We start from the raw sequence: 13,469 nt of genomic DNA on the forward strand, positions 1-13,469 counted from the left end.
AACTAGTGCGTGCATCCACTTCCGTATTTATACCCGCGCCGCGGGGGCGGAGTGTGTGATGCGAATCACGCACGCCAATTACATTGGCTCGTTCAATAGTACTCGAAGATGATAGGCTCCCTAGCGTGATCCCATTTCAGTCGCGTCGACTACGTCCGACGTTATCGACTGAAAGGGAACTCCAGTTGAAAATTCTGAAGTGATTAAAGCTAATGAAGTATGAGGGATGAGCATTTTTGAAGTCAGTCAATTGGAAGTACAAACACAGTGGGCTACTGCAAAATGAAGCTAAAAGCTCACAGTGAAATGATCACTGCCAGACCTCCACTATAGAACCAATGCAGAACCATACTGCAAAATATAAAAAAAATAACCTGACTTTCAGCTTAATGATACCCAACATAACCAGTTAGTTCAGCTTGTATTTGATTCCTATATACACATTCTCCATCTATTGTAAAACAACCAAATAAATAAATAATCTGTGTTCTATGTTTGCATGGTTAAGGTGAGTGTTTTTTGTTGTTGTAATTATTATTATTTTTTTTGCATATACAGTGTTGCTAAAAAGTAATCAGACACTTAAGTCACACTAAAAAACCCTATCTATCATGCTTTCTGCCGTTCTATCTATCATTCTGTCGTTCTTTCTTTCATTCCTTCTATCATTTTTTATATCTATATTGCTCTATCTATCTGTCTTTTTATTTTGGTCACTTTATGTGTTGGTGAGATCAACCCATTACTAAGCCGCAGTTTAGACTAGCTGATGTCTGGCTAAGTGAAACTAGTGATCCTGACTTAAAATTATGTTCAAACATTAGTCGAGGTCTTTGCTGAGTTTGCATTATAGAGAAATACTGTTAATCCACATTTAAATGATTTACCAGGAGAGTGGGTATAGTTTATAGTCTCTGTTCAGGAAATTACCAGTTAGTGAGATGTGATTTGAATATACCTTAACATTGAGGGAATCTATACATAATTAGTTATAACGGCTTATTGGAAAGTTAAATTAATCGTTCATCATATTCGGTAAGTGATTAATCATTGTTTTTATAGTTAATTGATATGGACGATACTGCAAGTGGCCAATTTTCAACCTAATAATGAGTTTACTGTCTAAATTGAGCTTATGTATTTTTAGAACATATTATTATGAAGTGAGCACACAGATACTGTGAGGATGATAGACTTGCTCTTGGGAAAATTTCATAAATATTTAGGAGGGGGAAAAGTAAAACATTTAACAGGATGAGGCTAACATAGCTTTACCGTGACAGGCTGCAACATGTCTAAAGGCGATAAATCTTTCCCAGCTTCTATGCTGCTCAACAGATTCATAATGTGCTTAAAACAGCATGTAAAAAATTAAATCCTCCATCCTACTACAGGAATAATAAAGCTTTGGGGAACATTTTGCCCTAGACTAACCTTTTTTAACCAGGCACTATTCCCAGTACACTATGCAGACACAAGCAGTTCATGGGATCTTTGCAGTGAATGAGGCAAGATTTCATTTTCTGATAGAGGCACATGAGAGAAACTTTCCTAATTCTGGATATGTCACACAGGAGTTTCATCAGTTGTGGAGAATTGAGGGCTAATCTCTAAGGACTGTGTTCCTGGACTATCTGTAAAGGGGGGAAGACAGGGAAGATAGCAGGAGATACCTCCATAAGATGACATGCCAAGTCAAGCATGTGGGTGATAGAGATCCGTTTACTCAGCAAATTGTCCGAGACTGTGCATGGGCTACAGAGCTTTATTGTTTTGACTAAGTGATTTACGATGCACGCCATGGACCTTAGTCAAGGTAGGCGCCATATTTAAGTTGACATGAATGAAAACGTGGCTGTGAGAGACAGACATATGGGTTTCTGGATTTTATGTTTTAAAGTCCCAGGTTGCATCTACATTTTCATTATTTGATCATTGAACAGACTGTACATCTATTCCACAATACCAGTGTTATTTTAGTGTTATTTACTTTTACAGAATTTATTAATATTTATAGCTTTTATATTTTTACTTAGATTGCTAATTTTTATTTATTTATTTTTTATGTGATTTTGTAATTTGTTTGTTTTACATTTCTATATATCTTTAATTATTTTTATTTCAGTTTTAGTTTGTTATTGTATTACCTTTTTTAAATATAATATTTAGGCTGTATCTTATTTTATTTCAACGTTATGTCTGCTACCAAAAATAATTTTTTGTAGTTTTTGTTAACAATAACACTGGATAGAACATACTGTGGGCTGAGACTGTCTGAGACTGAGAATGCTTCTGTTCTTCATTTTTCATATTTAATACAGAAATTGTTCTGACAAATTGTATGATCAGCATAACAATTTGATTGAAAAGTTGATCTGCAAATTATGATTATTATTATTATTATTATTGATGTGATGTTCCTTTGTTTTAAAATGTTAACTTTTATATTCTTTGCTTATTTCTATGTTTAAATTACATCTCAAATATCAGATTCCTGGAGACGTTTTTGACTCCACTGTGTATCTGCTCTAAGATGCATGCAAATTTTTTTTTTTTTTCTGAGACATTATACAGCCTACATAAAGTGTACATGAAGAAATTGTATCAGAATTAAACAAAACAAAATATCATTATTTAACCTGACATTATAAATGTGGCATTAATGATGCATGTGGTTGTCAATCTAAGGCTGTTAATACAAGATTTTCCTTCAATATTTTTTCTCCTTATTATTTCTGATTTCGTGTCTGGCATTTTCATCTATTTTGGAAATATCCATGCGTGTCCTGTGGGTAATGAAAGAACTGATCACTGTTGCCCTTCTGCACACCCCGTCTTGTATACCAAAGAGATTCCCTTTGTAATTAATCCAAGCAATTACTGGCAGCTGTGTTAGTATAAGGACAGAGTTTTTTTATTTTTTTATTTGGACATTTACCTTAGGGGAGGCAGTGCAGCAATATATATTTTTTTACTTTTTAATTTTCCTATTCCTGTCTATATTCTATAAGTTTTTTTTTCTTCTTTTTTTTCTTCTTTTTCTCCTTCTGTTTACTCCCTTCACACTGTCTTTTGTGGCACTTGATGTGTTTGTTTTGAGTTGAGCCTTATGTAGCTCTCTAGTGCCCGTCATGTCTCTGTGATACTGTAAGGTTATATTTTGATGATTCGCAAAGAGGCGAGGATCGTGGAGTGAGGAGGCGTCCTGAGGAGTTATAAGCGAGGATACAAGAGTGTATCCTATGCGGAAGAGTTTTATCGATTAAACATGACGCAGGTATAAATTCTCCTCCCCCTTCACATCGTTCACAATCATTTGAATTTATACTTTACCTTTGCAGTTTAAATAAACCACACATCTCACATATTTCAACAGGGTATCTTGCTTTATTATTATTTATTATGAATTTCTTAAATAGCCAAACTAAAACAACATAAGGGCAGATCCTTTGAGCGCTGCTGATGACGCTGTGAAGTGACGCTCGAGTGATCAAGTCTTCCAATGTATAAAAAAGCTTTCATTCGATTCCTCCGTCCTCATTTTCTTTCCTTGCAGCCTTCCCTTGCATCCTACAGGGGGTGGAGCTGAGACTCGAGGAAAGGAAGCGAGGATTCACAAATAAGAATTGAGAAGCACCCATGGACATTAACTAGCCAAATATTAAAAATAAAAGGATTACAATGTCAAAGATTAAATTTGTGTACATAAAGATATCGTGGAATCAGGCTTGTCCCACTTTAACCTCGCACGCGAGCAGATCCGTTTGCTCTCTCGAGACACGTTCTTTCCGCTTGCAAATTCCACCATGTAAATAGCGAAGCCGCCATGGTGCGAGCGCAACTGGCTTTTAAAGGGAATGGGAAATTACACCCAAAACACTCCCATTACTCGTTACAAGAATAGGGACAACCCTTTTAGACCATTTTCCCGTCGTTGAACTAGCAAAAGTGGATTCAGACATGCCCTAAGTGCGCTTGCGCCCTGTGCTTTAGACCATGCGCTTAGATCGTTATACTAGGGCCCAATAAAATAGGATGATAAAATCAGGGAAAGCTGATGTGCTTGGTTATTTGCATACCATGTTTCCTCATATTGCTTCTAGCATTATATAATACATCATACTGGATTTTTTTCACTCAACTATACCATTTATTAGCATCTCAGCTTACTGTGGATACTCTACTAAACAAATGATCAGATTAGAATTGTTTTTCCCCAGTACAAAACAGGATAACCAATAGAGTAGACTACACGTGTGGAATCTTATCTGCACACCACAGGTTTTTTATAGCCCAGAGCTGGCTCCTTTGGGATCTTACATGTAGCTAGTCAGGTTATGACGCCAACGGCCCAAGGACAGAGAAGATGAATAGATGGGTTCACAAGAGGGATGGTTTCTCTTGCAAGGTTAGTCTATCAGTACATCCTTGCATTCTCCACGTGTGCTGTGTTGTGCTTATTCAGGACCAGGCTTCCATGAAAGAGCAGCTATCTGGTCTATAGAGACGTCTGTAGTAGAATAGTAAATTGACAGGGTTTAGTTTCTGTTTTTTTTTATTATTATTTTTTAGATCAGTTAATAAATTGACAATTTGCACCATGTTTAAATGCAGCTTGTACCACAAATTGCAATTGTTGGTTGGAAGCAGATTTGGACTGTAGAATTGTGCTTAGATTTTTTGAATGATTGAGTCAAATTTAAATCTCGCTTGTGACATTTTCTAATCCTATCCTCATCCTCGTCTATGAATAAAAAGGCAGAAATCCTATTGTTATACTGTATATGATATGTATTTTTCTGGGTGTATATACAGTACCCATCAAAATGTTACGGTCTGTTATATTTTTAAAAATAAATTAATACTTTTATTCAGCAAGGATGCATTAAAGTAGAACATTTAATGACAATAAAGACATTTGTAATGTTACAAAATGTAACACTATGTATCTTTTGTTCCTCTATTCATGGAAATCCTGCTCCGTTCCCCATAAAAAGATGATACCAATATGCAGCCCTTTTAAAACCTTTTTTTTTCTTGTTAATTGGACACTTACATTAAGAAGCCTCTCAGTAGGCTATTTTATTTTCTGAAAGCCCCACTCACAGACCTATTAAAACTCATGTCTCCGTGTTGATCATTACCTTAATGTGATTGAGCTTTTTAGGGATGACCTCAAAAAAAGACGAAGGACACCAAAGGAAGAGACATATAAGGATGTAAAGATAAGAAATAGTAAATTGAGAAGACAAAGAGCGACGGTAGACAAAAAATATTAACGAGGTGGAGAAGGTACAAAAAGGACATTGATAGGAGGGGCTGACAGAAAGTTTTTGCAGGTTTTCTTGTTGGTCTGGTGTTTGCTTCTGCTGAAAATGTCAATATGTGATGATCACGCCGCCAGGCTTGATTGTTCTCCTTTTAAACCAACATCGGTTGTGATAATGGAATACAAGCTTATTTACAAAAATGACAGAATCAATTTTCTAACCAAGATTATTCTTGGAAACAGCCACATGGGTTTTAAAGTAAACACAGAAGCTGTATACAAGATGAATGAATTGAATTAGAAAGGAGCATTTGATTTGTTTTGGTTATTTACAATATCAGTTTACTAGAGGTATTTGTGCATTACAATCAAGTATGTTTACTGTGTGGTATACAAATTGTATTACTTTTCACAAATTCAAAAAGGTACAGTGTAAAATGTGAATTTAACACCTTGTCAACAACCTTAATTATACATCAATCACATATTTGGTTCAATTTGGTATTCCTTTAACATTACAAATTTTGATTTGTGTAGACAATATGGATGAAATCTGAGAAGATGAATACAGGCGAGTTGTAATCACAATACAAGTGTTGTTTCTCATTTGTGGAATGTTTGTAGTTCCTCCATCAGTCCTCCTTTTAGCCTCTGGTATAGGTGTTTTGGAGAATGTTTTAAGCACTGACATCCTAACACTTGCCTTTACTTCTGTTGCTCTGTGTAGCAGGAATATAACAGCCACTATCTGTACTGGAAGTAAGAAAAGCTCAATATGTCTCAACTCCCGATCTCTCTCTCTTATTCTTCTTTCTTTCTGATCTCTATCACTTATTCAGGGCTGAGCCTATCCTCACCAGAGTGAAAGAAGATCACACTAGGATAATCCTTCCTGCGATAGATAATATCAAGTACAACACCTTTGAGGTGCAGCAATATGCTAATGCAGCTCATGGCTACAACTGGGGACTCTGGTGCATGTACATAATCCCACCGCAGGATTGGCTGGACAAAGGAGATGAGACTGCCCCCATCAGGTAAGGGCATCCAGCGGTCCACTCCATAATGCATGAGGACATTCTCTGAAATATAAATGACCAGGGATATAAGAGATGAATATTTTAGAAGTGATAAGGTGGCTTTAGCTTCCTGCATGTGCAATACATGTATTAATGTTTTCGTTTCCCTGAAGCGCTTGTTAGTGTTATTTCATAGAATGTGGAAAAAGAAATTCAGTCAACACTGTAGAATTGCACAGCATACCAGTACTAAAAAGTACCATGGTTTACCATAGTTTGAGATCATTATTTTGGTGTCTGACCTGGACGACAATGTGATGCTACTCAGAATTTTAGCTCAAACATTTCTAACACTATGTTCATGGAAATGTTTTGATTCCCAGGGAATGGATGAACTAATAAAATGTATACTGTGAATGCTTTGGTTAAAAGCATTTGCCAAATATAATGTATAAATGTCGCTGTCAAATGTGAATGCCAAGTATAAATGTAAATTAGTGCATTTATCAAATTTGAGATTACTGTAAAACTTCAAATAATAGCCCAGGCTTTTATTTTCCCAAATCGTCGAACTGCACCGGCTTGTATTTGAGACAGGCGTCTAGGCTATATGAGACAGGCCTTTATAATTAGCATTGAGATGTTGTTCATTGAGATGTTGTTCCTAGAGTCTGTAATCTCTAAAAATCTCCAAATGCTCCACGTGAAACTGCGGTCTTCCGACCTTTTACTATCGTGACGATTGATTTTGATTAATATGCGCGAGGGAGAGAGAGCAAGACTGCGCTCGTGTTATTTAAAGACGCGAGAGTGTGCGTGCGGGGCCGGGGCGCTCTCTCTCCTCGTTTGCACCCTTTCAAGCGCAGCAGTCATTCTATTAAATCACTCACCGATCAAAAAAGACTTTGGCTGGACACAAATTTGCGTTGGCGGCCGCCAAAAAGCGGACGATCTGACAGGTTTTAGAAGATTAAATACAACCGAAACTAAAAAACAGACCCGGCCTCTATTTGAGACCAACCTTTATTTACCCAAACCTGTCACCACACCAGGCGTGTAAAAGAGACGGGTCTGTATTTGGGACTCGGCTATTATTTGAAGTTTTACGGTATAACTGTTTATCTAATCACATACGGGAAGTAGGCCTAGTAAGTTGGACTCTTTTTGAACTTGGAGTTTAATTATAATCAAAGCTCTACAAGTATGATTTTTTTTTATATTACCTATATATATATATATATATATATATATATATATATATATATATGGTGGCCCAAAAAAGTATTTGGACGTTGAAACTACAATCAAAAACGCATAAAAATTATTATATCATAATGTATATCAAAATAAGTGGCATATTTGTGTTAAAGAAATATAGCAAGCACAGTTTTCAGTTTACTGTGACCCCAAAACGTATATGCATATACTGTATATCATATATATATATATATATATATATATATATATATATATATATATATATATATATATATATATATACTTATATATATATACACACACACACACACACACACACACATACTGTATGTATAGAAGGATAGCATCATTTTATTTGCATATGGCACTAATGCAATGAATTTCAGACATTTTTAAGTGTGTCCAAATACATTTTGGGGTCACTGTACTGTATGCAAGTAAGATTATTGAGAAGTGTAAATATGTTTAATACAATTAGTATGCCTACCAAGGTATCAGTGGATGGTCTCATTCCAAAGCCACCATTTTGATGTCACCCAGCCCTACGATGCTAAAATTTTCGAATCATGAGCCTCTACAGTGAGATACTCATTTTATGCTTGAAACCAACTTGGTGAAATGAGCTTTGTTACAGCTCAGTCCTAAACCCCTGAAAGAGATGGATATACCCTGCCAGAAAAGAGTGGACTTTTTCATTCCATATGAAATCTGGTCAAGGTCGCTATTGTGTGAGAGTATCAGGACAGCAGAAATCACATTCATTATTCATGCCTCTGACTGATAGCTATTTGGAGAGAGAAACTAGGCCTGTAGCCCAGTATTACTGGAGCTGATCCCTGTGATGCCTCATATTGGTTACTGAAAAGTTTTTTTTTTTTTGTTCTCCAGAAATATCTAATATCCTAAGAGCTTTTGATTTTTAAAGTCAGGGTGATCTCATACACTTTTGTAACTATTCCTACCAAAAGTATACGTATACTGCATAGCATCTAAAACTTATTTTTTGTTTTTTCATGTATATTAACTTTACAGACACAAATCTTCACAAAATGGATGTTTGCAAGAATACCGCCAGTTGAACTGTATTTGTAAGTGTACTTTTGTGGTGGACAAATTTTGCTTTTTTATATTTTCAACTTTTGTTAGTGTGTAATGTTGCTGTTTTAGCATGAAAACGTCTGTAAAGTTACAAAGCATAAGCCACTCCAAAAGGAGTTATTCTCTAAATGAGTAAGCACGGGTTCTGAACTCCCTGAAACGCCTCGATTGTAGTCTTGAGTTTTCTTCCGGGAACGTACACGTCACAATATTCCTCATTTAAATAATTCCCGGCCAAGGCATACACACACACACACACAAAAAAAGGAGGGAGGTCTAGTTGAGTAGCTTTGAGTGATAGTGTGTCATGGTAAGGGTCGTGACATTTCCCAAACACGTGTAACTATCGTAGGCCAGTAAGAGGTGTGCGTGTAAATCTCACTCCCATGATCTCAAGAGGCACTCTACCGACTGACACTAGAGGTTACGGTCTTTAGCCTCGTTGTTAGAGCGCCCGCCTGAGACCACGGTTCGTATACCTCTCGGAGCGGGTCGAGTAGAACCGGTTACACATGCTTGAAGCAGTTGACCAATCACAACACACTTGTCCAGCCAACCAATCAGAGCACATTGCGCCTTTTGGAAGAAGGGGCTTCATAGAGACCGGAACTAATCCAAGCATTTCTGACAGACTGGGAAGAGAGGTGCTGCAATAATGTTAAATATGTGAAAAATAATGTTTTGGGAACATTTAAGCATGAAAACCTTTTGTAGTAGACACCAAAAACAAAATCAAGACCTTTTTATAGTAAAATCTTACAATCATTAATTATAAATACAATTAAATAAACCTATGAATTATGAACTAAAACACCTTTTAAAAAGATTTTTTTTGGGATTTCTACATTTGTGCATTCAAAGTATAAATGTTTTATCATCGAGTGTGTTCCCTCAGAATTAAACTCAGGAGCGAGTGTTGCTATGTTCCACCAGATGAGATACAGCTTTAGGATCTTGATTAGTGAGTCTTTCCAAACTAATTTAGATTAATATGATTAATCTCTCAAGATCGATTCCTACTGTAATTCACTACTCAATAATAATAAAAAAAATGCATATATGACCTGAGGTAACAATATAAGTTAAATGTTTGAACAAAATCTCATTACAGAAAAAGGCAACCGTCATTGTCCATACGACCCTTTTCTCAAGTGCTGATATTGACAGGTTCAAAATGGCCGCCTGCAGGCCTGCAGTATGTCAATGTGGTGCACTATTGGAAATCATTCCAGCTCTACTTCTCTAGAGCTCTCGGTGTATCCACTGCAGCTCAGCTAGCCTGTGGCTATTCAGCACTGAGGATCCCAATACTCATAGCACACTGCAGCAGGGTTTATTTAAATGATTCATGTTTACTGTTAAATGAATGACAGTCCAGTTCAAATGTCTGTTAATAAGTAATTAGTCGCTCTATGGGGAAAAACGCCATGAATGCTTATGATATTCAATGAAACATTTTCAAGAAAGACCACCTTGGCTAGGCTGAGCACATGAAGTGCTAATAAAAATGCTTAAAAGTACTTATGAATTGCATTATGTATTGTTGTTTTAGAGCATTGAATCGCAGTGTTCTTAATTAGGCTTTTTGGCATTGATCAACATTTAATGTAAAAATTAAGATACATTTTTATAAAGTCATCTAAAATAATCAATGATTTTATTTACTAGGAGCCCTCTGATAGAAAATCTGTGTTTTCAAGAGGGTTCATTAGTTAACATTAGTTCATGTATTAACGAACATGAACTAACAATGAGCAATACATTTGTTACAGTATTTATTCATCTTTGTTGATTTAAATAATGTATTAATAAAATTGCATATGGCACTAATACAATGAAATTCAGACATTTGTCCAAATACTTTTTGGGATCACTGAAAACTGTGCTTGCTATTAAAAAATGCTGTATTGTGCAACTAAAGTAGTTAACAATTGTTAACTAATGAAACCTTATTTTAGTGTTACCCAGTGAATTATGCATAATTACAAGTAACTAAACCTAAACCAAACTCTAACCCTTACAGTAACTCTAGTAAGTACATGTAGTAAATCAATAATATTCAGTACTTATTTGAGTAGGTACAATGTAACTACGTCACCTTAACATAAAGTATAATTAAATCAACATTGATGTAGGTAAAACAAGACTTGGACTCTTAGATACTGTATGTGATTTTTTTTTCATTCTTTGTGTTTCTATTTAAATAATGGATCACAGTAGAAATGCTTGTGCATCTAGCATTCATTAGCCTCTCAAAGCAGCCCACCTGTGGTTAGCCAACAAACAATTCACTTTCAACCCACCAGCAATGCACCAAACCAAAAACTACATTCAATGACAAATTCATCTTGAGTTCCTGAAACACAACAGATCTTTTGTCTGTGGAGGTTTGACAACCTCAGAGTCGGTTCAGAATCGTTCTAGCCCCTTGCTGTGTTCGCATTAAACCTCAGATCTGACCCAAAAGTTTTGTAAGAACGGCAAATTTGAACAGATGCAAGTGAAAAGTAAACTTGGTGAGCAAACTTTTGCAAAACTCAGTACATTGTGTCTGTATGACTCCAACACAAAAATAAATAGAAATGTTTTATTTAGCTACCTGCCTCCTACATGTTCATGCAGGTTTCTCTTTAACTTATACTGTACATGAACACCAGAAATAAATATTGTCCAATTGTCCAATTATATTTGTGTTTGTTTATATAATTATAAATATATTTTAATTATATTTATATAATATATATATATATATATATATATATATATATATATATATATATATATATATATATATATATATATATATATATATATTTATACAACCCCAAATCAGAAAAAGTTGGAACATTTTGTCAAATGCAATAAAATCAAGAATCTGTGATTTGTTCATTCTATTTTAACCTTTTTTTAACTGACAAAAGTACAAAGAAAAGTTTTCCAATGTTTTCACTGACCAACATAATTTTATTTTGTAAATATGAACAAATTTTGATTTTGATGGCTGCAACACACCCCAAAAAAGTTGGGACAGAGGCATGTTTACCACTGTGTTACTTCACCTTTCCTTTTAATTACACTTTTTAATCATTTGGGAGTTGAGGATACTAATTGTTGGATTTTGCAAGTGGAATATTTGCCCAATCTTGTCTGATACAAGACAGCCGCTCTGTGTCCATCGTTGCCTGATTTTCCTTTTCATGATGGGTCATACATTTTCCATAAGAGACAGATCTGGATTGCAGTAAACAGGCAGGCACATCCCTTCTATGGTGCAGAGTGTCTAGAAACCACTCAGTTTTAGCATGTGCAGAATGAGGCCTGGCATTGTCTTGCTTCCCAGGAAAGATGTCATCTTGATGGCAGTTTATGTCTCTGTACGATCCAAATATATGCCTCCATGTCAATGGTACCTTCACAATAATGCAAGTTACCCATACCGTTTGCAATGATGCACCTCAATACCAGCACAGATGTTTGCTTTTGCACCTATCGCTGGTGAAAATCTGGTTGGTCCTTTTCGTCTATGGGACTGAGACCTCGGTGTCCATTTTCTCCAAAAAACAAGCTGAAACATGGACTCATCTGACCACAGCAGACATTTCCACTGTCTTCTAGACCATCTGAGATGAGCTCAGGCCCAGAGAACTCGCCGGGATCTCCACATAGAACTGATGTAAAGCTTTCTCCTTGCGTAACAGAGATTCAAGTGGCATTTCTTAATGCTGAGTCAGACTGTGTTCAGTGAAAACGGTTTTCCAAATTACTTCTGAGCACATGTGGCTGTATTTAAGAGAGTAACATGATGGTATCTTGTGCAATGCCATCTGAGGGCTCAAAGGTCACGCACATTCAACAGAGGTATACTGCCTCACCCAACACAGACTGAGATTTCTCTGGATTCCCTGAATCTTGTGACAATATTATGTATGGAAGATGATAAAAGACATACATTCTTTGCAATCTTGCATTGGGAAATGTGATTTTTTTAATTGTTTGACAATTCTCTCATGATATTTGGCACAAAGTGATGAGCCATGGCCCATCTTTGCTTAAAAATACTGAGAAGCACTTTTACACCAAAACACGATACCCTCAACTATTACCAATTCACCTGCTCATTGTGGACTGTTTCAAAAGAGTTGGATAATCTAATTTGGATAATCTTTTCACTTTTATTTTGTCTCTGTCCCAATTTTTTTGGGGTGTGTTGCAGCCATCAAAATCAAAATTTGTTCATATTTACAAAATACAATTTTATTGAGCAGTGAAAACATTGGAAAATGTTTCTTTGTACGTTTGTCAGCTAATAAAAGGTTAAATAGAATGAACAAATCACATATTCTTGATTTTATTGCATTTTACAATATGTCCCAACTTTTTCTGATTTGGGGTTGTATATATATATATATATATATATATATATATATATATATATATATTATGCATTTTGTAGATGCTTTTCTTCAAAGTGCATTTAAGGTGGACAATTTTGCCATTATGGTAACGTTCACACTGGTTGAGGAGCGCAGAACGGCTTTCTGTGAGTTCATTTATGTAGAATGTGGTTGTCATGTCCATGCAACCTGAACTCTGTGTGAACGTAACCGTATTAAGGACTCAAATACAGGACCGACAACCGTATTCTGTTGCTGTGTGAACTTGGCATTTGCCTGGAAATAGAACACAGAACCATCACGTTGCAGGCATCATGCTCTAGCATGCCAATTAAACATATCAAAATGATTAATTATATAAAATAATCTAATTTTGAAAATACCATTATTATTTTAACACCTGAATCATTGTTGTTTCTGAGAGTATTTTCTATCAGATTCTTGTCAATGACATTTACTTTGAATTCAAAA

General features: G+C 35.7%; 1 protein-coding gene across 1 annotated transcript in view; it reads left to right on the plus strand.

The window, feature by feature from the left end:
• Positions 1 to 13,469, plus strand: part of galnt9 (polypeptide N-acetylgalactosaminyltransferase 9) — a 141,075-nt gene that overhangs the window by 80,933 nt on the left and 46,673 nt on the right. Inside the window, exon 5 of the mRNA XM_077241529.1 lies at positions 6,109 to 6,306. Within this exon, the coding sequence (XP_077097644.1) occupies positions 6,109 to 6,306 (198 nt within the window). The remainder of the gene's footprint in view (positions 1 to 6,108; positions 6,307 to 13,469) is intronic.

The sequence above is a fragment of the Siphateles boraxobius genome, unplaced genomic scaffold, assembly GCF_051911475.1.
Source record: "Siphateles boraxobius isolate OS27281-9 unplaced genomic scaffold, OSU_SipBor_1 24, whole genome shotgun sequence".
Taxonomy (NCBI): domain Eukaryota; kingdom Metazoa; phylum Chordata; class Actinopteri; order Cypriniformes; family Leuciscidae; genus Siphateles; species Siphateles boraxobius.